The 26,202-nt window shown below is 36.8% G+C and overlaps 1 protein-coding gene across 3 annotated transcripts in view; it reads left to right on the forward strand.

Annotated features, from left to right (window-relative positions):
* LOC124776442 (spindle and kinetochore-associated protein 1-like) overlaps window positions 1-26,202 on the forward strand; it is a 90,935-nt gene that overhangs the window by 38,581 nt on the left and 26,152 nt on the right. For all 3 annotated transcript variants that reach the window (XM_047251442.1, XM_047251443.1, XM_047251440.1), the window contains one exon: window positions 22,302-22,376. In XM_047251442.1, coding sequence (XP_047107398.1) covers window positions 22,302-22,376 — 75 coding nt within the window. The remainder of the gene's footprint in view (window positions 1-22,301; window positions 22,377-26,202) is intronic.

Raw genomic sequence — 26,202 nt, forward strand, 5'->3', positions numbered from 1 at the left:
ATTAGTACACAATTTATATTTGTTTATAAGTGGGCAATAGAATTTAACTTAAGAGACAATTACTGATTTCACCCTATAATGAAAGTATTAACTAGGAATAGTTGAAATAAATTAGAAAATCAATTACATACATAAAACTAAGCACAAAATTAGATCTGATGATACATGTTTTAAAACTGAGGGCCAACCTTTTTCTTTTATGAAAATGCACATATATGTTAATGGTAATTAGTTATAAATGGGGAAAAAATAATTTAAGGAGGCAGATGGCAAAACAAGAGGGGAAGTAAAAAGATCCCAGCTTGCTTTGTCACATCACCCCCTCATTGGATTGACAAGATAGATATTGCAAATAGCTACCTGGGCAGTTCAATGACCACAAGTGACTTCAGAACAGTGGGTTTAACTATCTACACACAAAAAAGTATTACATATCAAAATATTATCAAAACTGCAGTACACATTCTTTTTCAAATTTCTACTTATTTGAACTGGCCATACGAAAATCCTCATACAAAATATTTACATAAAGTGTATTGTACAATGGCACAAAATATCTACACTTTCAATAAAATTTAGGGATCTCCATCATAAGTGATTTCCTTCTTGGGTAAACAAGGATTACATTGTAAGGTACATATCATTTTAGGCAAGTCCTTTCTTTTTTTTAAAAAAAATAAATCCTCTTGGCTTGCAAAAAGTTAAATTACACTGCACATTGTAGTTCACTTTTTAGACAGAAAATTTCACTTGTTCGATGTTCAGTATTTTTCACAAGCACTTCCACACTTTTAATGAGCTTTTACACATTGTCTCACCAAGTTGTCCACATCTTCAACAGGTCCATGTGGCAGTTAGTAAGGAAATGCACTGCTATCAGTTCCCTTGGAGGTGGTTCTCCTCCGCCACGGTACATGAAAAAATAAGACATAATACCCTACTTTAGTACACTCACTTTTACTTCTAAATATAAGGAAAAAATTGTTCCGCACTAAAAATGATAGTAATTACTTTTCAAAAAAATACATTACATAGTTCTCATAACATTAATTAGCACTAAAATTGAAAGACTTTCTTTCTCATTTGCAAAATATCACCTTAATGTCTAAAATATGTACATTACCTCTAGTAAAATCTCAAGATGTGCAGTAGCATAGATTTACTAATCATTACATTATGAAAAAAGGAAGAATGTCACTATTATATAACTTAATTACTACTCGAATCAAAATTAAGGGGATGGAAGTTGTACCAAATCATTGCCCCACTTCTCTACTCAACTCTGAGCACTACTCTTTCAACCAGAAAATTAAATCCTCACAAAATGTTACCAAATAGTTGACCTGTCAGAATATTCACATCACTCTAGCACCACAGTTATCAGTTAATCAGCAAAATTACTTTTCTTCATTCCAGTATTACCAGTTTAAGCTGTTAATTCCTCAGAACACAAATAGTTTTCAGATCACCTATAGAGCCAATAATGCAGCATTATATGACTTTTACATCACTAAAATATTGCTCTTTCTGTTAAGCTCTCATTCCCAGCTGCAGTGTCATGAATTGCACAATATATACAGTATGCATTGTTGCCTAGTTCAGAAATAGATCATCAATACAGTTACACTACATTTGTTTGTATACATATATCTTTTTCATTAATCATGTCTGTCAGCTCCATTATTTTACTTACCTTTCTTACCTCATTATTAGCTAGTGGAGTGGATTCTCAAAAAAATATCCCTACTACAGAGACAGGCTCACTAACCATTGAGACCCTAACATTATTCATTATTTTATTATTTCATTATTACTTCATTAACTAATACACACCTGCTCTGCTTCTCCAATGCAAAATTGATTCTACTGGAAAACACTCCACACTAACATCATTATCACTTAGAAAAACTATTATTTCACTGTAGTTATCAAATTGCTTGAGATTGTAGCCTGAAATACAAATCTCGCTTATACATTCAACACATTACTTCAGGCAAAGGCTGTACCATGACATACTTCTATGGGTAGATAGTTATCTCCATATATTGACTGCACTGAATACAAACACGTTTATTATACCACAATTAATATTAATACCTAGTATTCAAGATGGTTTATACTGCATGTTGCCGCTGCTGTTGCACCCATGAGCTGATTACTTCAGATGTTAATTATCCTCCACATATGCTGATGCCTTTAATTTTCAGTTTACGATACCTCTTTGTTTGAGAGAAATTCTTTAACCATGGTGTCAGTTTACTTTCTTCCATCCTCTTATGATTCTATTACACACAACACTGCAGAAACTTTTTCTAACATTTCCGTATACTAAAGTATCCTACTGTACACAATCGCATGAAAGTAGAAGATAGAATAATTCTGATTAACTTATAAACTACAGCTAGGATAAGAGAAGACTTTGACTACCTCAGGAAACATGAAAAATGAGACAGACACCTGGGGTAAGCATTATTGCCACATAATGAATCCAACACAGCATGTTGAAGCCCCTACTTCCTTGTAGGTCTTACTTCTGGTTCAACACACACTCCATTTTCGTAACAAATTCAATATTACCCAAGCTTAGAAATGTTTTAACTTGTCGTGGATCAACATTCAAACATCTAATTGGTGATACATAGGGTTTCAGGTCAATAATATTCTTTAATCCAAATACCCTGTTAGTCTTTGTGTAAGCCAGTTCATAAGAGTTGTCATGGGCAATGTGTACCACTCTGAAAGGACCATGAGACACGCAAAAACTCCTTAATATCATCATTTACTTTGCTAGATTTTTCTTTGGTTTTAACGAGGACAAAATCACCTATTCTGAAACTGGTCGGATTCACTCCTTTGTCATGCCTTCTCTTTCTTCCTGCTGCTTTCTTTTTCATCATCTCTTTTGTCAATCTGATCTTTTTATCCTGTGCTATTTCAGTTACCTGAGAGAAATCCACTTTTTCTCCGTAGATGTTGCTGTGTCTCTTGTTGAACATAAGCGCCTGTTAATTTGTTCCATAAGTTGTTGATAATGTTTTCAAAATGTCTAATGTGACACGCCCAAGCAGTGTGTTTTCTACTGCAATAAGTCCTGGAGAGTCTATTAAACTCCTTCATAACCCTTTCACTCATGTTACCTTGTGGAAAATAGATAGAAATCTTTGTGTGTTTTATCTTGTGTATTGCCGCACAGTGTTCAAACCTCTCTGAAACAAATCGTGGACCATTGTCATAAAAAGTGATTTTGGTACTCAATTATAGTACTAGTATTTGCCTTTTTAATTGGATACAGTTTTACATATTTTGAGAATGTGTCCAAAACAACGAAAATATATTTACAACCTCCTGTAGATACAGGCAATGCTCCTATATTGTCAACTGTTATAAGCTGTTTAGGTTCGCTAGGAAGGACAGAATGCATTAAGACTTTTGATGACACACCAGTTGTCTTTAATCTCTGACATTTATCACACCTTTCTAGTCTCTGCTTAACCCTTCTCCACAAGTTGTTAAATATTACTGTCTCCTATATCTTAGCTACTGTTTTCCTGGTCCCGTAATTTCCATAACTCTCATACAAGTAGTCAATAAATTTATGAATATGTTGGTCAGGAAAGCATAACTTCCAGTCCTGATCATTCAAATTTTTTCTCCTAAACACCACCACACCCCTTTATGCATAGTATAGTACTGCTTCACCTTTGGTATGTTGTCTGAATTGTAATACTGCTTAACCAACCTTAAATTTGGCTTCTCATTCTGCTTCCTTCTCATTTGCATGCAAATTTTCCTAATAAGCTTCTCATCCTTCACTCTCAGCAAAGAAAGCAACCATACTACTTCTTCATAGTTCTCACTACTGCCAGTATCCTTCTTCCCTGCTGGTATCCTAGATAATGCATCAGCCACAATATTGTCTTTTTCTTTTAAATGCCTTACCTCCAAATCAAATTCTTGCACATACAGCACCCACCTAGTTAACCTGGTGTGTTTAAGCCTGCACTTCCGACGGTAACTCAAAGCCTTATGATCTTTATATGCTACAGTCTTATGTCCAAGCAAGTAGCACTCAAATTTTTGAAATCCAAAAATAATTGCCAATGCCTCTAATTCTGAAATGTAATAGTTCTTTTCATGTGGCTGTTATGTTCTACTAGGAAAAGCAATAGTTTTGTGTTCAACCCCGATCTCAGTAGGTACTAATTGGAAAATTTCTACACCCAAACCACAAAAACTTGCATCAGTACTCACACTGAAAGACAGTGAAAAATTTGGATGTCCTAACATCTTACTATTTACTAATTCTGTTTTCAAACTCTGAAATGCCTATTCACACACCTCTGTCGAAGTCCGCACCACGTTCGTTTTCAACACATTACCAAGGCAAGAACAGTTAAGTGACTAATCTGATACGAACTTTCGGTAGAAGCCAAACAAGCCAGACTTAGCTTTAAGGTCCTTCTTGTTCTTTGGGGGTGGGAAATCCGCAGTAGCAGTGAGCTTTTCTGTATCAAGCTGTATATCTTCCTCGTTAATCCTGTGACCCAGAAATGAAATTTTCTTCTTTACAAATTCAGATTTATTTAATTTGTTTCGTGCCTCCCCTATACACAGCTATCAATACTTCATTCAGAATCTTAGTGTTTGAACCATTCTGCATTCACTACTAGGACATTATCTACGTAGACCGTTATTTTGTTGTTTAATATCTCACCTAGCACCTTGTCAATAGCTCTGATAAAAAAAAACCACACACACACACACACACACACACACACACACACACACACACACACACACATTCAGACCAAATGGCACAACACAGCATTGGTAACACTTATCTTCACGTAAAAATGCTGTACATGGCCTAGATGATATTCCAATAGCCACGAGTCACATTAAAAGAAGTCAGAAATTTACATCCATGGAACTTCTGCAAAATTTCATCTACGTTAGCTGGTATGTCACTCTCCCCTATTACAGTTTCATTCAACTTCTTGGCATCCAGAACCAACCTGACACCACCGTTCTTCTTTACAACCACAAGTGGGTTATTATAACTGCTGGTTGACCTTACAATAATCCCCCATGAGACAATCTTTTGGATTTCTTTTCTCACTGCTTCCTTTTTTAAAAATGGAGTAATATAAGGTTTCTTGAAAAATGGTTCATGATCCTTAAACTTTAATTTGCAATCAAAATCTTTTACCAAACCTTGCCTGTCTGAAAATACCTCAGGAGAATACGTTTTAATTCTTCCCTCGGACTATTTGTAATACCCTCAATATCCTCAACTTGCTTTATTATTTCCGACCTTACCCTCTCCTCCTCTTTTTCCTCAGTAACCTGCTCAGTGGTCAAAACTCTTAATGGCAAATCTAATTGTTTGCACACACTTGTCCATATCTTCCAAAAATAATACTTCATACCTACTTCCGTTCTACTTAAAAACTAAACTTACCACTAGCAAAATCAATATTTACACACCATTTTCACAATAAATTAGTTCCAAATATTACGTCAATGCTGAGATTTTGTATCACCAAGAAATTGCACTGCAACAGCTGTCCTGCCAATTCCACAGTTAATAGTACCTCTTGTTTCACCCTCTTTGAGAGGGTACTAGTAACACCAATAATTTTTATTCCAAGAACATGAATCACTACTATCCCCTCTGTGTTCTTAATAGATTCAAAAAATGCGTATGAAATGCCATTCAGATCATTCCCACTGTCCAGTAAACACTTAACATTTATCCCTTGTACCCTTGCTGTTATTACAGGGTGTCACACTTCCTTTTTACTTACCTTGTGATATTCTTCATACAACAAATCCTCATTAATCCTTTCCTTGGAAAATCTATCATCTTGATTACCAAAATGATTATCAGACAGTCAGATGCCAGATAGCATGGTCCTCTTCCTCATTACCTCTCTCAAACTCAAACTCTTCATTGGGCATAATATTATCCTCCTTTATTCTTTCTTAACACATTGCCATCATTATCAACTATAAATTCAAATACCTTGTCCTCATCACTACTCGATTTGTCACTGTTGTTATTATTACTACTACTGTCAGAATCAGACCCACTGTCACTTTCATTGCCCTCAAATACTTGGCTAATTAGTTGATCCTTGTTTCCAGTATTAGACCACAAAGCAAAACACCTGCCTTCTTTATGTTCTCTTAAAAAATTTACATCCATTTTGACACTTTGGCTATCCTGAGTGACATCTACACACTATGTTTCATTACTATAAATTTATTATAGCAAGTTCATCCTTTCCTTTTATGGGATAAACATTGCTACCCACACCATCATCCGACATTTCACTAGAATTAGCAATTACACACGACTTACTCTATCATTTACATTACTCTTACCTGTCATTACAGCACATTTATATGCAAGTGGCTCTTCATCACGACCTGCTCGAGTGTGAGCCAAAACTGGAGCATTTTCTAGTTTAAATTGTTTTATCCAAAATTAAAACAATCTGCTCCATTTCTTTTACTTGAATTTCTCCTACCATGAATTTGCCCATTCTGGCTATCCTACACCCAACTATTCCCTGAATTTCTTCTGTAATTAGTCCTGTTCATACTATTTACCTGAAATTCTATTCCTGATTGATTATTGGCATCAAAATTCCTCCTGCAATCCTCTACTGAGGGCTTCACCCTCTCCACTTTATCAACATAATTCAAGAAATCACTAATATTACCCCTAGGGGCAGGTACAAGCAATTCTCTAGCTTTCTGAGACAACTTAATTTCTAAACCCACAGTTATTGATTCACTACCTAGGTCTTTGTCCAAATATTTCAGTTTGTTTGTCCAAAGCTGACAGAAACCTTTCACAGTGCCCTTCCTAGAGTCAAATCTCTCTTCTCTCCAAAATTCACTCAAAATTCTGTGCTGCTTCTCTTTGGACCAATATTTATCTAAAAATGCTTTCTTAAAGCTTTGCCATGAAGTACAGCTATCAGCTACCTGAGCTGCCCATCCATAAGCATCTCCTTTCAAAAAACTTCTCACAAATGACATTGTTTCTTTGTCATTCCATGTTTCAGGCAAATAATTAAACTCCCTAATGAAATCCAGTGGATGCACTTCTCCATACGGTTCAAAATTATTAAATTTCTTACAACTAACAAATGAGGGACTGTTTGGGACACTACATACTCTATCTACACTTTAGATTTGTACCACTTCCATCTTTTTCCCCTTTTCAGCCAATTTTGAATCTACATTTTTATTTACTTTTACCAGTTTTTCCTCTATCATTTCTACATACTTGGTTTCTACCTTCATTTCAGAATCATTTTTAATCTGATCGATTTGGTTCTCAAGTTTAACCTGTTTTCAGCACAAAATTTACTGGCAGCTTTGACTTCGTCTTTACACTCTTTTTCAGAAGCCTCCACCTTCCAGCTATAGTGATCACAAAGTTTCTTTCTCTCTTCTACACATTTACTACTCATTAATGTTAATTTCTCATTAGTGTTATGTACTACTTTCTTTATCTTTCCATCACTATCTTTAGCTACTTCCTCAACCTTGTTATTTAATTCTGAAAGATTACAGCTGATTACCTGAATCCCCTTTTTAATTTCTTTCTTCAGTTCGTCCTTTAAGCTAGTCATGTTAGTTCTAATACTATCAGTTTTCTTTTCCATCCTATTGTTGTCTTCTTTCATACTGTTTTTCACCATATTAATGTCTTCCTTCTTACACATACTACTCATAATTTACCTTAACATCGCTTCCAGTCCTTCCAGTTTTTTGTGTGCTGTATACTTTTGCCCTTGCTGACTTTCGCTACAAGGTTCTTCCTTGATTTCATCCACTTCAGTATTGTTTTCATCCATTTCGCTCAGCTCACTGTACACTGTAGATGACACTTTTAGTATTTCATCTACGATAGGACTTTCATTTCCTTCATTCAAAGTTACATTCATGACTGATTTATAACCACTATCGTCTACAGAATCAGTCTCCTGTTCTCCCTTAACACTGTCTTGTTCATTAAGGCTACTCATTATGTATCACTTAATATAAAACTGCTTTTGCTATGAAATTACCTTATTCTTATTCACTTGTCTGCTGCTAGTGCTGCTGCTGCTGCAGTTTTCATCTCAATCCATCGTCTGCACAGTTGCTACAAGTTGTAATTCTCTTCGCGAGGTGTCTTGTTTGGATGTGTCTACCTGCATGCTGATTGGTTGCTCCTGTACTCAATGGCTGCTTCCATAGAACCTGCTCGCTGATTGGCTGCTGTCATACTGTGGCCATGAAACCCCGGCACTGATGGCTGTAGCATCTACTCCATTTAAATCACTGTAAACTGCCCGAGATCACAGTTACAGTTCGCAAGTCCTAGTTTATTGTGCCCACATAAAATAGTCCACACCCGGGGCACTATATGTGACATTTGCCTGCTTTATTTCATTGTTGATTGTCCTCACAAGGGAACCTCCCCATCGCACCCCCCTCAGATTTAGTTGTAAGTTGGCACAGTGGATAGGCCTTGAAAAACTGAACACAGATCAATCGAGAAAACAGGAAGAAGTTGTGTGGAACTATGAAAAAAATAAGCAAAATATACTAACAGAGTAGTCCATGTGCAACGTAGGCAACTGATGTTGCTGTATAAGGACTGTATAAGCTCAGGAGCGCTGTGGTCCCGTGGTTAGCATGAGCAGCCGCGGTACGAGAGCTCCATGGTTCAAGTCTTCCCTCAAGCGAAATGTTTGCTTTCTTTATTTTCGCAACGTTATGGTCTGTCCGTTCGTTCATTGACATCTCTGTTCACTCTAATAAGTTTAGTGTCTGTTTTTTGCGACCGCACCACAAAATCGTGCGATTAGTAGACGAAAGGACGTGCCTCTCCAATGGGAACCGAAAACATTTGGTCGCAAGGTCATAGGTCAACTGATTCCTCCGCAGGAAAACACGTCTGATATATTCTATACGACACTCGTGACGGCATGTGCGTCACACGACAGGAATATTTTATCGACACACCTATCTTGTACACTTGGCGAATGGGTAAAAAGATTCTTCCGCCTTGCCCGATTTAGGTTTTCTTGTGGATATGATAATCACTCCCAAAAAAGTGATGAAAACATAAGAGTTTGTCACATAAACTGCAAAAAATGAATGCAACAGTTTCACAGTCGCACAGTTTTCCCTGTGCTCTGTCAAAACATATGTTTTTAACGTTTTCAAATTTTTCCGTGTGTAGACCGTCAAATCCTGCATATGTCCAAGCAAATCCGAACATGTCCTGGAATTTTGGAGAGCAAAGTTGATTATGTGTGAGTGCCTGAACTTTGATAATTGTCTGAAAATAAAAAAATTAAACTTTTCACTCGAGGGAAGCCTTGAACCAAGGACATCTCATTCCGCAGCTGCTCACGCTAACCGCAGGACCACGGTGCTCCTGACCTCACATTATCCTTGATGTTGCCTATCTTGCCCATAGACTACTCAGTTTGCATATTTTGCTTATTTTTTTCATAGCTCCACACAACTTCTTCCTGTTTTCTCGATTGATCTGTGTTCAGTTTTTCAAGGCCTATCCACTGTGCCAACTTATAACTAAATCTGAGGGGGGTGCAATGGGGAGGCTCCCTTGTCAGTGTCAACGTACTGCATTGTGATATTGGCTGAAAAATGGAGGGGGTGGAGTTTCAACACTGACTATTTTAAATTATGTAGCCGACAGGTGCACATTTGCGTTTCACAGTTATTTACTTTCACTGTTATTTACTTTCACTGTTCACAACCACTCAGTAACACACAGTTATATGGCCAGTGCGCTATTGTTTAACTTTAGGTAAGCCTCATTAATAGTTTTCAGGCAAACATCAACATACTGCTACAATAATTTACTTTTGAACACCTACAAGCAGTAAAAACCTAACCACACATTTCACAGTTCTTGTAGAATACTACTGTATGTATTGAACAGTTGTTTTAACATACGGCCTAATTGTATTACACTTATTTCACAGTTGAGTTGATGCATTGTTGTTGTTGTAACCAACTTAAGTTTCTTGTCTGAAACTCGGCCATAGACTGACTCTAGCCCAAAAATCAGGCCCTTATATATCTTCACAATAATAGGCACTGAAACTATACATTGTGTGATGTTTAATTTACAAAAATTACAATTGCAACTTAACTCATTCAGTTAACTGCATATATAGAAAATTTCTGTCTCTTTAACAGTTTCTTCTACTGTAAGTATTAGGCTTAATTATTTGTTTAAGTCATGAAATTAACAGGTATAATTATGTAAACAATACTTTTTACAAAACTGGTAATTACTCTGGAATTAATTAACTAACTAACTAACTAACTAACTAACTTTGCTCACATGTTTTCGAATGGAACCAAATAGATGTTTTAAGAATACTATTAGTTGTTCCTCCAAATGTTTATAATTAGTACGCAATTTATATTTGTTTATAAGTGTGCAATAGAATTTAAGTTATGAGACAATTACTGATTTCACCCTATAATGAAAGTATTAACCAGGAATAGTTGAAATAAATTAGAAAATGAATTACTTACATAAAACTAAGCACAAAATTAGATCTGGTGTTACATTTTTTAAAACTGAGGGCCAACCTTTTTCTTCTATGAAAATGCAGATTATACTCGCATATGTTAATTAGTCAGAAATGAAAAAAAAATGAATTTAAGAAGACAGATGGCAAAACAAGAGGGGAAGTAAAAAAGATCTCAGCTTGCTTAGTCACAAGTAATTGAATAATTGTCAGTGGATGATGAGGCATTGTATACAGCTTTTTGACTAGTATAAGTATTTCAAAAATGAGCAAACAGTGACTTAAAACACTACTGGCTACTATTAAATTAGTAATATACTGATACTGTTATGTCTGTAAAGGATTTCAGTTTTGTAATTGTGATGGTGTGCAATGGAAAGGTATCACTGTTTTCTGACTCAGGAGAGATTGCTATTGAAAGGAAACAGCAGCAAAACAAACAGGAATTGAACCAAGGTTCTATTATGAACAAGCTAACTGTAGTTACGTACAAGAAAATGGGTGCCAGCCTAATTAGACAGTTGTGCCCAGTACTAACTTGATTCATAAAGTAAGTTAACTGTTGGGATTGACTTTACTTGATACTGAACTTCTGTTTTGCAGATAAGATAAAAGCCAGTAGCACAATTTGGTAACTAATGTACCAGTGATTTGACTTGAACTACACAGGAGTAGTATTAATGCATTTAAGCAACAACTGGCTGTCAATAACTCTTACTATCTGTGCACTACAGTAGGAAGATAATACTTATTGTTAAATGATTACAAATGATGGAGCACTACTGACTTTTACAAGAGGTTTTTGTTGGTTTAATTATATATAGGAAATTACTGCTTTTGAAATAGATATGAAGTAATTGTGTCTTTTTACTGATTGTTATTTGCAGTCTTGTGGAATATTCACTTCCCTATATTATTTTGCTAAAGTGGAACATGTGATTGCTGGATCAAGTATAGTGGGAATATTTGTAGCAAGTTGTTTATACGTGATTGCTGTAATGACATATAAATCTGGCTGAGCTATTAACATGGGGCTCAGAAATCAATCTATCCACAGACTGAAATTGAGGCTGAACAATTTAGTCACTACACAATATGGGAAACACTTGAACTACAGTGAAAACCCACTTTTAAACTTTTCAAGGGACTTCAAAAAAATGGTGTAAAACACGGGAAAATGTAAATTGTGGGAAATAACATTTTAAGTTGTAAAATTTATGTCTAGGATACCCTCTTGCACTTTATGTATGATATGTGTACATAACAGTCATCAAAAGACTTGTTAGGAACTTGATTATTATCTAATGAAGGTTTATTATGTAATAAAAACCGCTGATTTAACTGAAACTAATAACTGTCTGAGAAGTAGGAACGTTTGACTCAATTTCATGTGTCATAATTGATGTTTTTTAAAGCCTGCAGCTGTCATTCATTGTTTAAATTATGAAATACGGCACTAGTTATGTATTTTTTCATGCTTAGCACAACACGTTTTGAGAATTTTTTCTAGTTTTCAAGTGCAAAGATGTAAATAAGTACTTTTTATGGTGTTTGAATATGTGTTGTTCTGCCTTTCTTGCATTGTAGTCATGTTTTTGAGGTTGTCAGGTACTGTGCCACATCAGGTATGTGGAAAACCACACACACGCCAACTATCACTCACATTGTTTGCTTGTGTAACATCACAAAAAATTTGTACATAAATACTGCACTTGACAACGAGAATAAATTCTCGAAACACCTTTTGCTCAGCATGAATAGAACATGTAACCAGCGCTGTGTTTAAACTAAAAACATTTGAGCAACACAAAGTGAATGATGGTGTCACCTAGCGCTCCACGTGGCATGACACCAGAACATGCTAAATACAGTTCGACAAAGGTGTCACGATGATCACAACGATCCAAAACTGTGTTTGCGCAGTAGAGACAGTTGTAAATGGTTGTGATTGGTCATGGTATCTTCATTCGAACAAACCTAGTTACTCACATCAGCCAACATGCCAAGTAGAGCTTGGCAATGGTGGGAGATACGGCACGAATTGTTCCAACTTCTATGTGTTTACCAGTTCAGATCAGCTGAGTAGAGTGCCCTAGTGTCAAGAAACTTAAAAATCTTCTCTTAGTAATTGTACTATGATGAAACTTTAATTGTCCGTTTACGAAAACTGCATGTAGTATTTCAAAACTTATACTCACTAAATAATTATGTAGTTTACAACTCTAAGAAGTTTAAATTAGGGTGCTTGGATTTATTGTAACACTTGGGATAGGGCCTTGTCTAGGTAAATACCTAAGGAAAAAATACGGTGGCTCAACACACAGTTTACAGAACACAAAATTATTATTGAAAATGAAACCACATAACTGGTCCATGCAATGATACAATACTGAAGGTGGTGGCAGCATCAATCTCCTGTGCTACATGAGGCTGCGTTCACACTGCCGGCTGGGCCGAGCCGAGCCTGGCCGGGCCGCCGCCCGCTTTGATATCAAACACATAGTTTTGAATTGTGGTGTTCACACTGGCAGCTGGGCCGCGCCGACACGGTGTGAGTCTCCCAGAGCCGAGCCGGCGACATCCCGAGTGTTTAATATTGCCGGCACGAGCCGACCGCAGGCGCGAGCCTGCAGAGCAACACTACAGCTTCTGCAGTACATGCATCACACGTCTCCCTTCTGCTTTCATCACAAGTGTGACTGCACATGTCTTTTATTTTAAGATGTTACCTCACATTTCACAATCAGTGAGGAAAAATTACGTTTATTATAATGATACATGCGAAATTACTTTTATTTCATTTATTTAATCTACTGTATTTACATGCATTTACAACAATAGCTTGCCAGCGATCGCGGCATTGCCGCCACTGAATAGTTCGCATTTACTTGTGAACGGAGACAGATATGAGTGTCACTGAGGGATGGAAATGTGTCCCTACCAGATGACAATGCATTGTAAAGTCATGCTGTGGCATGTTACTATAAGCTGTTGTCTGTGACATCTTTTTGCGATGTTCTTACTTTAATGAATGCTGAATAACATATACATGACATTAACTTGTGTCCATCAATTTGGTATCAGAAATTTGGCTAGTATGACAGTAATGATGCAGTTTCCAGATTATGGAACGAAGTAACCAAGGAGTGTGTTTCAGATAGTACACACAAATATAAATTATTTTCCTTTATAATTTTATTTGTTTTATTTACAATGAAATGAGATACACAAAAATACAGTAAATAGCTAAGTACTTTCAATTCCAAAATTTATTTTTGAAAGGTTTTTTAATTAAGTTGCATTTTTAACAAAATATTCAACAGAAGTGTTCCTGACAGTTTTCGAACATAATGTAGAATTTCTGTTGAATGTGGCACCAGCTGTCTGCATATCGGCATTGTTACAAAACTTTTCAGCTTCAACATTGCATCCTTCTCTGTCAATGACAATATTATGAAGTAGACAAATGCACTTGACTATGTGATCAGCTACGTCAATGGATGTTTCAATTTCCTTCCTCAGTAGTCTCCATTTATTGGTCATTATACCAAATGTACATTCAACAACTTTTCTTGCTCTGGAATGCATATCATTGTATAGAATCTTCTCGTTGCCCAGATTTCTGTGAGGAAAAGGTCTCATCAAATTCGCTAATAAGGGGTAATCATCTCCCAAAATCATGTACGGTAGTTCCTGACACATTCCTTCAAGCCTTGTTGGTGGCGGTAATAACAGCTCCCCATTTCTTATATAACATACTTTCTTTAAACACGCCTGCATCAGACTGTTTACCGTGGGCACCAACATCTACAGCTATAAATTTGTAATTTGCAACAGCAACTGCTTGGAGTACAATCAAATAATACTGTTTGTAATTGTAAAACATGCTGCCAGAAAATTTAGGACATTGGACATGTATGTGCTTCCCGTCTATACCTCCAACACAGTTTGCAAATCCCCACCTCATATGCATTTCACTGGCAATTTCTTTAAGTCGAGAAACAGTTCATGTTGGATAATGAATGGGAGCAAGTGACTCCCATATGGCCATACAAACGTCTTTCACCTCCACTGATATGGTGGACACTCCTAATCGGAATGACGACGCTAGTGCATGAAAGGAGATGCCAGTGGACAGATACCTGAGTTTGAGGCTATGCTGAATCTGCACATTTTCTTTCAGTTACAGTAGAAAAATCGAAACGGCAGCACCTTACAGAAAACGATGACTTAATCATTTCGTCGTCAAATGATCCAGCAAAGCGTTGATTGAAACACTGTCCCACTCAGCCTTGGTTTCATTGCATTCATTTCCTAAAATAGACCAATTGTAAGAGCTATCCACAGATCTTTCTAAGTGGAGATAAGGTCGATCTAAAGAATGTAATTATTTACAGATTGCGGTACTACACTTACGTGAACTGCGAAAGTGATAATACAAAAAAATGAACTTTTTGCGCCTTAGTCAAACTTAGACATAGAAATATCTGTAAATGTATTTTATCATATGCAACTAGAAAGAAATCATGTAGAATGTTGCAAGCTTTTATTACAATGCATCAGGAGCAAGATCTCATCTTAGATTAATATACTCTTATCTTTTAGTTCGAAATATGAAATGTACATTAGGCTAATTGTAGGAAGTTGATGACAAATAATTGTTTGTCTTTTGTGATGCAACATTTGGCCAATTATAAAAGCATAGCAGATGATTGTCCAGTAGCCGAGGGAAAAATTCTTATACATTTGGATTTATCTAGACAATGAGACCATTAAAATAATACGAGGGACCGACACTAGGTCTGCGCTGATCACTAGTAATTAGTTTTCTTCTGTCCTGCAACATATGACTACACTAAACCAAGCTGTAATGGCGCGAACTCCGTGGCTTGCAGACGCGGCACTGACGCCACTGAATAGCTCGCATTACTTGTGACCATAGACAGATATCAGTATCATTATTATTTCAAAAACTTTTTGGTACTTTTAGCTACATTTCATTCCCAACAATGTATGGTCTAAAACGGATCTAACAGTAAGCTACCTGCTACATAACTTTTTCACTACAAGATTTGTAAATCAAGTGCACAACGTTGACAAATAGCATCATTTCACAATGACTGTTAAAAAATATGGAAAGATAAATGATTCAATACGAAGCTAAGATGTTACACTACCACGTTTACAAAAATCAGATTTTTTAGCCTCATACTTTCTTCAAAATCATTTGGGAAGCGCTATGAAACCAACAAATCATGCGAAACGAAAAGAAGACTTTTTCTTTTTTCACGATGTAAGTAATGCTTTTAAGGAAAAAATAAGTTCATAAAGCGATGTGGTGAAGTCTTATATACCGCTAAGAATTTTTAAAACATGAAAATCGGAGAAGTCGATTTTCCCCCATTTCGCCGTCCCGGCTCGGCGCGGCGTGCAATGCGAATGCACTACACGTCGGCCTGAGCGGGCTAGGCACGAGCCGAGCCAGTACATGTCATCCCGGCCCGGCCCAGCCAGCAGTGTGAACGCAGCCTGAGAGAGAGAGAGAGAGAGAGAGAGAGAGAGAGAGAGAGAATTATCGTCTTAGTGCCAGTTTTTCATAATACAGAGCTAACCAAGGTATGCAATGAATAATAAGCCGGATTACTTCCGCATCCAAGGCTGTATTATGTAATCTTGCAGTTTTTCTTGCCTCTTTCAGTTCACAAGGTGTGCACTCTTTGCCTGCTAGCCACCGACTGACTCTTGTCTCATAGGAGCTTTGCAGTTTGACCGCCAGATCCACCTTTTCTATTCCCGCCAAGCCAGCTCCATTGCGGAGGGACTTCCCTCAAAGTTTTACATGATTACAAACCTTTCCCTATGCGTGAACCAGTATTACAATTAAAGTTTTAACTTTCACATTCTCTTGCAGCACATTATTTTTGAAATTACATCCATAGATTAATTACAGTTATATAAATTGTCATAAACAAAGAATAAAACATTTACATGGATGTTACATCAGGGAGCTTGGTTATACAAAAGCCACATAAAGTACAACTTTGCTTCCGCCGTTTTTTCCCCAACATTTGAGGCTTTAATGAAACAAATTGGTTACACATGTATCATTCAAAGTATTTTCCATCGCTGACCACTACTTTCTCCCATCTTTCGGGCAGTGGACAAATCCCGCATCGCAAAAATTATTCATCTTTTGAAGCGATCCACGAATCGATCCAATTCTTGACTTCTTCATGAGATCGGAAGTGTGGGTTAGCCAGGCCATGCGCCATTGATCTAAACAGGTGATAGTCAGAGGGAGTAATGTCTGGAGAATACGGTGGGTGGGGTAGGACTTCCCATTTTAACGTTTCCAAGTACATTCTCACATATTTTGCAACGTGGTGTCAAGTGGTGTTGTACTGCAAAATCACTTTATCATGCCTCTCGCTGTATTGCGGCCATCTGTCTTTAAATGCTCTGCTCAAACGCATTAATTGCATTCGATAATGAGTGCCTGTGATTGTTTCATTTGGTTTTAACACATAGTACATGACGCTGAGCTGGTCCCACCAAATGCAGACATGATCTTGGAGCTGTGAATATTCGGTTTGGCCATCGACATGGAAGCAAGGCCGGGATATCCCTATGATTTTTTGCGTTACACACACACACACACACACACACACACACACACACACACACACACATGCCGTTCAACGTCTCTTGGTTCCAGCTCACACAGAACTAAAGTCCATTCTTTCTGCATTATGCCCAAAGCCTTGAGACAATTTGAAATGGCTTCCTGTGTCACTCCCACTAATTGTGCCAATTCTTCTTGAGTTTGGTGCGAGTCTTCACTCAGCAATGTCTCCAATTCTGCATCTTCAAAAACCTTCTCTCTTCCACCACTATGCTGGTCTACAACGTTAAAATCACCATTCTTGAAGTGTTTAAACCATTCAAGAAACATTCTTGCTCTAATAGCATACTTACCATAAATACTAGAGAGCATTTGGTGAGACTCGGCCGCTGTTTCCTTCATATTGAAATAAAACAGTAACACCTCCCGCAAATGACGAGAATTTGGTCCGTAAACTGACATTTTCAATCAAGAACAACTTTATGATGCATACAAATTGACTAACGTTTGAGTGAGGTTATGTTGACTGAGATCCAAGCTAGCTGCCTGATGTCTGCAATCTGTTTCTTTCAACCACTACCTACAGTTGTCAGCACCTATTGGCAAACGGCGGAAGTAAAGTTGTACACCTTATAAAAACAGACAAGGAAGTTAGATAAGGCCATCATAGGTAGTATCAACAATAGTGTTACAGACTGATGATACCAACTGTTCTGGTCGGGCTTTGACTGGCATCACAAAGAGAAAACATTCAGAAACAGAAATATCTAACTCTGAAAGATCATAGATGGGCAATCTAAGAACAGGTCATAGTACATTTGAATGTATTTTGTTAGAAGAATTGAACACCAGAAGTACTGCACTGAAGTATGTGCCACAACTGCTTCAAGATGATTAGAAGTAGCATCACTTGAAAGTCTTCACGGAACTTAAAGGCTGCTTTTGAATTTTCTTTGAAGTTTTAACATTGGTGACAAAAGTTGGGCTGAAGCTAAGCAGCAATTGTCTCAGTGGAAGATTTCTTATTCATTTTGGCCAGAAAAAGCTTGACAAGTCAACACTAACATTAAATCATTGTTGCTCTGTTTTATTTTTTTATTTCTTCTTCTTGACTGGAGGAGGTGGATGATAAATATCCATAGAAAAATCGTATGAATGGCTGAAGTATCTTTTAATTTAGCCTGCCTGCACCTTAACATGTAGGTAGTGATCTATCTTTTCCTTGGTTAAAAATAAGATGATAATTATTCCACACCTGCCATACTTACAGGACTTACCTCTGTGTGACTTCTTCCTCTACCCACGGTGAAAATCAAGTAGAAGGAGCTAAGATATACAGTAGGAGACATTCAAGCTGAAATGCACTGGGTACTTAACACCTTAACAAAGTAACAATTCCAGGACCCTTTTTGAAAATGGTAGAAACATTGGAATCAGTGTATTCACTCATTAAGGAACTACTTTGGGGGTATGCAGAATAAGATCTGGGTAAAACATAATTTTAAGTAATATATTTTGACATCTTCTGGATACCGCCTTGTATTTGGTTCACAAGAATTGTTTGTGATAAATCCCTTGAGGGCTCTTACCTGATTACTGATTAGGAGTTACTACTCAGTGGGGGAATGAGAGACTAGAGATTGAAAATAACAAATTCAGACAGATGAAGCCTACAGTTGCGCAATGTCGAACATCATTTCTGTCACAGATAGAAAGAACTGGGTTTAAAATGAATGGATGAGAATAGGGTACTTTCCTCTGGGCGCACGGGCTGGGGTGCACGGCGTGCACGTACACACACACACACACACACACACACACACACACACACACACACCTCTAGGAGGAAACACCAGTATGTGCTGCTTGTGGCATTGCAATGTCAGTGTGTCACATCTTGCTAGGATGTATTTTGTATTCTAACAAAAGGGTAGCAGTGTTTGTTAATAACTGTTTGTCCTCTGTTTTAAATAACAATGAGACAAGTGTAGAAAAGGTTTCAAGATTGTGTGCGTTATCAGGATTCCTGCCCAAATTAATGGGTAGATTATTTTAATGTATCTCAGAGTGGGTGATTCATCTGTTTCTAATCAGTGATCAACTCTGACAAGATTGTCTGAATCAGTTTCAATGTTTTGACTGCATGTCCATTTCTATTTCAATAGGACATGTTCTGAGACATCGAGGGATCACCAATTTAGTATTGGAGGGCAGCGTGGAGGGTAAAAATTGTAGGAGGAGACCAAGAGATGAATACACTAAGCAGATTCAGAAGGATGTAGGCTGCAGTAGGTACTGGGAGATGAAGAAGCTTGCACAGGATAGAGTAGCATGGAGGGAGCTGCATCAAACCAGTCTCAGAACTGAAGACCACAACAACAACAACAACAACAACAACAACAACATATTGTGAACTGTGACTGGTTTTTATTGAAGTACTTTTAAGATTTATGTATTTCTGTTACCCAAATTTTACTTATTCTCACAGTAGCTCACACTGTCCTTTTTTTTTTTTAAATTGGTCAGCCAGCCACATGTACTAGGGAATAAGTTTTAGCGGTTTCTTCAGATGATTCTCATTTTATTTGATATCGTACATCCTAACTATATTATAGACGTATTTAAGTGTGAGGAAAAGCTGTGAACATGCACGTGAACATACCCACTCCAATGTATGATGTTGTTATCGACTTTGATATGTTGATAAGCAAATGTGGTCTGTGTTGTCATTGTCAGTCAGTCTTTAAAGTGTCTGATATTTGACTGTGTGGCGTTTTTACAAGAAAACTGCTAATGAGGAAAATCCTTGGTTCTGCAAAAGTGCTGCTAGTTGCCTTTGAGTGGCCTGAAATGAATATCATCCTGTTTGTGATGAAAATATTCGATTGGGTCACATTTGCAACACAGAAGCTGATTTTTTCATCTATAGAGACAATTATTTCCTTATATATTTTTTTTATAGTTCATGAAGTAAGACACTGCAGCGAATTTAATATAAGGTTACCTGTGGGTAATGAAAATGTGTGTGCAGTTTTCAGCAGCAGATTCACATACTCTGCTAATACAGTAGAAGGTAAAGATATTCTTCCTAATACCAACAAAGTGACAGAAATTATGTAATTGATTGTAATTAAAAGCACATAATGGTAAATTGTTTACATATACCACTATGTAATGTTAAATGTAGAAAATCAGTACTAAGTTGAAGTTCATGCAAGGAAAGTCGTTATAGTAGAGAGACAGCTAAGGGACCTTATAACTCCTCTTTTCAAGATCAAGATAGAGATTTAGAGCTACCCAGTGCTTTGTAACTGTATTTATATTTACCACAAACATAGGAATACACAGTGTCTCACAGCATTGAGTAATATTACAGCACACTTCTTTCTTAAAAATCAGCATTTGTTTTGCATGCCTCTATGCGCAGTGGTAACTGAATGAATTACTCTTAAGTTCAACTTCACATTTTTCTTCAGTTTATTGGAGGGTAATGCTCACCATGTCTGTAGCAGTTGATAAGCCACATGTGCAGTGATAACTTCAGGGAGCTCAGTCTTCATTGTCTTGGAATATATTTGGCGAACTGGTGTTTCTGGGCTTGATACTGGTAGACACCACCAGTTCTCTGTAACTGCATGCTTCAATAACCACCATATGGCAAGGTGGTGGAATGTTGTATGTCATAGGGCTCAAATTCTCACATCCTGAGGATTATACAGACCTCAGTCTTCAGGTGTACTACATATCAATGGGTTGGGTGGCTGTCGTAGTGAAACAGCTGTTAGTGGGCGATCTCAGGGTAATGAGCCGTATTTCACTTGTATTGGATTTAACCAGTCAAGTGGGACTCTGCTAGGTGTACCCTTATTTCTTCTGCAGTTTATAGTTTGTATATGGATACTACAAAAACTACAAACACTCTGCAGTTGGGGTGGTATGTTGAGTAGTAATCACACCCTTATAACTAAGAGGCCTAGTTCACCTAAGTCTGTCATAATTAACTGATAATATAGTTTAAACAATGTATTCATTGTAATTAAACATGTAGAAGATAGATTAAGACTGGCACCCTTCTACATATAGAAAGTGTTGGAGGTACTTGTAGGTCATTGAAATCAGCCAAGAAACACTGGAATGTTGCACTCATGATACATACAGCAAGAACTGCATAAGTAGGCAAGCTGCTAAATGCCAAGTCAGTAAAAATGGTATAGTTACAGCCTTGTTAACCTGTAACATTCACACACAACTTTCCCTAACTCAGTGTTCCTCCTTCAGCAATTGCTCCTGTTTTCAAACCTGCCTCATGCATCCACTGACAACCATCTTCTCCAGCCCTACCAGTGGGAACATATAAAACATTATTTAAAGGTAGGGCAAATGTGAAACTAATCAATTATTTATTATCTGGTGTGTGACTGTAAGGATGACTGCCATGAAATAAACAGAATGTATAAATGCACACAAACTGTTCACTACGGGCAAGTTCATTACCCAGATGCTGAGCATGATCTGCATTGTGACTCAAGATCTGAGTGCCTCCAACACCACAACAGCCATTTACATCTTATGATTTGTCACTAGTTTATGTGAACTCTGGACATGGAACTAATTCTCCAGTGTATCTCCTCATCCTGTTACCTTCAGTGACAATCTCAATTATCCCATCAGCTCGGTCATGGGCACACACACGTAGTGTAAGCTACCCACCAGGCAGTCCTGTTATTACACATTTTCTTTTGTATGTTTGTAATTTATCCACCCGTGTCCCTTTCGCAACTTGGATGCCTTTTAGCCAACCTGTCCCTCATTCCTCCTGTAAGAAAGGACATGTCGCTCAGAATGTTGGGAGTGCCATCACCCCTCCCTCCACCCTCCTCCCATTATTCCATAGTGTGAGTTGCAATTTGTTAATGCATGAACATTTCATCACAAAGAAATACATCAGAAACTCCTATTTTGTTCTTGTCATCATCAAACACTAAGTACATTATGTGTGTAACTTTTGGCCACTATGCACAAATTCTCGCCCCCCCCCCCCCCCCCCCCATATTTTTGAATACGTATTTTTTATTTAAAAAATGTTTTTTCTTTTACAGAAACTTCAGATTGATTTTTGCACTCTTGATGAAATTGTAGACAATGTCAGTAATAACATACCTCCAATTTTTAAGGTAAAATATTTCATTCTTTCCCTCTAATATAATAAATAATAAGTGAACTGGGTAATGATATGTTCTTTAAGTCAATCTTGTAAGAAATTAATATAAGGAATTAAATTTTCCTTAAGGCATACGAGTCTCAACTTCATCTTTGATAATGGTAGAAGCTGAAGAAATGAATTAAAATTTGTGCCACAGCTGGGACTTGAAACCCTGTTTCCTGCTTATGACTAGCATATCTGCCTAGCAAGTAGGAAACCCTTGTTAAAGTCCTATTCGTGGCACAAATTTTAATTCATTTCTTCAGTGTAATCATTATCATTCATGTATGTACTATGAAATCTTATTCAGTTTTTTTATTTTTGTTACTGTTGTCTACATGCAATAAAAAGTAAACTACTCTGATAATGACAGAAATATCTCATTTTAAAGTAATTTGCCTCATAAAAGGTATATCAGTAATGTCAATTCAGTAATTTTCTGCATCACATATTGATTTTTCTTGAGCTGGGCAGGTTGTGATCACTTGATATATACAGTCTGCCTGGCAGAAAAAAAAAAAATTAAGAACACAGTCACCAGCAAGATGCAGAACATTTTAATTACACTAATTAATGGTAAAATAATTGAAAATAACAGGTTTAAAGAGCTAGTACATCTAATGGCAAGAACTCCTTATAAGAAAAATAAAACAGAGAATGTATGATGATAAATGAAGTCACAAAACACAAAAATAAAGAACAACTTTATATTTTTAACTTCACACATCAAAGATAGAACTTATAAATAGGAAATAAACTGATCCAGTAATGAAACTCTTCCATTACAGAAGGCAGTGTGTAACAGGATCTACAGTATCTCATTTAAGGTAGAACCATTGCTGTCACATTCAGTTGTGGAAGAATTGATGACAGAGGCCTCTGTTTACTACTTATTATTTATTACAGTAACTCTTAGACAAGGGACAATGCAACATATCACTCACCAGTCCAATTACCAATAATGCATAAGATTATAATGTGGACAGTAATGCTGTGCAGAACTGTCATTATTTTCACATTATTCTGTTGAGAACCTTTCTATACTATAAATCGAAAGGCAGTGATATACGACAGACATAGCAATACCATCACTGGACAAATTTTACATGGTACGAAACTACTGGATTAATAGGTCATAGTATATTGTATTGTAGGAGGTCTTGTGCTAGGGTAACAGACTCCTAACATAATAGTGTGAAATATTCACAATATTCATAACTTTGAAAGTGTCATATTTAATTGGTAATCATATCATGGGATTCTGTCTTTAATACCTGCTAATTGGCGAAAACAATTATTATGGTTCTAAGAAAATGTTTTCTGTGCAGGTGAGAATGAAAGACTGTCTGTGTGTGTTGACCCGATAACTCTGATTACAAACATGACATTAGTGCCGCGGCACAAGTTGTCTAGTAGTCCTTTTTGTCAACACATACTAATAGTACCAGGGTGAATGAGATATCATTAGAAAGGTTTTTAACTGACTTCTGACATTGCACACTGATTATTGCCCTAAAACTTACTATTTGTGGAAAATTTTAATGTAAGAGATTTATTAACTATTGCATACAAAAGGGCATCATAACTATTTTTTACATAGCTAACTTATTAATCATGAAAAGAGACTTACTTTTCTCATTCTTTTATTCTAAATATCATTTTATTCGTTTCAAAGTATCCAGTGTTGTCGTAGGTAATAACTGTGACCACTGGGGTGGTCCATTTTCTGTGCCCATCGTACAAGTTGATTTTTCCGTATGAATACACTTTCCAATGACAGACAGATTTGTCATTGTCACCTTGAATTGTGATTTACCTATTGCTAGACTGTGACCTAACATAATTACATAAAGTACGAAGTGCCACTAGAATCTCAAAATACAGTTAGAGCTTATTGTAGCCTTGGTGACATACCAGGTAAGAACCGAGCACTAAGTATTAATCGATACATTTCACATTTATGTACTTCTTTGTATTTTATGTTCATATTTGCCATTAAACTTCTCTTCAACAACAGGTAAATGTAATTATTACGCTTAGATATTAGAAATTACAAGCAATAATGCAAGGAAATCTATATACAAGGGTGTATAATAAATTCATGATGATTATTTCATGTCGTTCGGGTCATTTTTAAAGATGTTTCTTCTTGATACAGCCACCCTGTCCCAGATTCCCACAGCTACCATGTCCCAACAACTACACTTGTCCCAAATTATTTCATTATTTAAAACTGTAAAAGTGGCAAAGTTTCGCATGGATCCCCTGGTTTCATTGTATACTTGATTTATTGCATTCCTTCCTTCATTAACAATTTCCTGTGCTGCAATAAGCATAATAACTGTTACGTTAAATCCATAATAACTGTTACATTAAACCCATAAATCATATTAGCATAGTCCATATCAGTTCAGGCAGGCTAGGAAAAATCGTAGCTTCATAGTCTCGGATGTTATTGAATTTAGCATATGTTAAAATGGACTAAGTAAAGAACACCTACATCATTTGTCTTCTCCAAAAAAATTTGTGCTCAGAGATACAGTGTGTGGTCAGTTTTGCTGTATTGTATTCATCCATAGCTTTAGTAATTTCTCTGCACTTTCTTGACGCATAGAGCTTATGAATCGACGTCACTGACCACGGTTTCTTAACAGGACTATCGCCTAACTCTGTAGTTGACTGATTCAGGGTGTTTAATTTTTCCTCTGTTGATGCAAAATATGCATCATTTGCACCATGGGAGGCTTCATCTTGTTCAGATACATTATTATGTCAAAACATTTAGAATACAAAAAGTTGCTATTGGTAACATCTTCACTTTGAAACAGTCTTCAAATGACAACATTTATATCCAAACTGAACAAAGTCTGGTTTTTTGTCTTATATATTACTCTTATATTTGAGTCGTTTTCACAAAATACACTGCAACTGCAACTGTGTCAACTGGCAAATAACTGCAACAAAGACAATAGAAATAAACATTATAACAAATAAATTAGTAAGGAACAATTTCATTGAACACATACATAGCTGGCCGGAGTGGCCGAGCGGTTCTAGGCACTACAGTCTGGAACCGCGTGACCACTACGGTCGCAGGTTCGAATTCTGCCTCGGGCATGGATGTGTGTGATGCCCTTAGGTTAGTTAGGTTTAAGTAGTTCTAAGTTCTAGGGGACTGATGACCTCCGAAGTCAAGTCCCATAGTGCTCAGAGCCATTTGAAGACATACATTATGAAAAGAAAAAAAGTGATTTCTGTGGCTGGCAGCTATGAAGTGAATTAAAATACATTCACATAATTATGGAAGGCTACGATATGTTGTTAGTTCCAGATTTTATTTTATTTCCACCTTTTTGACAGTCAAGCATTAATCGCCATGCAGAACAATGAAGTTTTTTTGTCGCTTTGCTAAAGAAATTCACCTTTTATTTATCTTTTCTGCTGAGGCAGCCAGTTTGTTTCAAATGAAGTGTTTACTTCCACACTATTGGCTAGTTTCAACTGTTCACTGCATTCCAAGTGCACGTTTTCATCTTCTAGCATGTATGGTATTATGCCATAACAAAGAACCAAACATGAGATAATACAGTACTGGTACTCCAAGAAAATTTACTTCCCGAAAACCATTCTGAAGAGTTTAATATCAGGTCGAGACCTACTTCGTTGCGAATCTGGACGTACGACTGTGCACTTTAACGCGAATTATTCATTTCAGTATGGTTCAAGAAATTCTGACTCTCTTGGAGTATCCTCTGATGTCTTGTTTCTTTTATGACATAATGTAAGATCTTTTAATG

Source organism: Schistocerca piceifrons, chromosome 2 (genome assembly GCF_021461385.2).
Source record: "Schistocerca piceifrons isolate TAMUIC-IGC-003096 chromosome 2, iqSchPice1.1, whole genome shotgun sequence".
Classification (NCBI taxonomy): Eukaryota; Metazoa; Arthropoda; class Insecta; order Orthoptera; family Acrididae; genus Schistocerca; species Schistocerca piceifrons.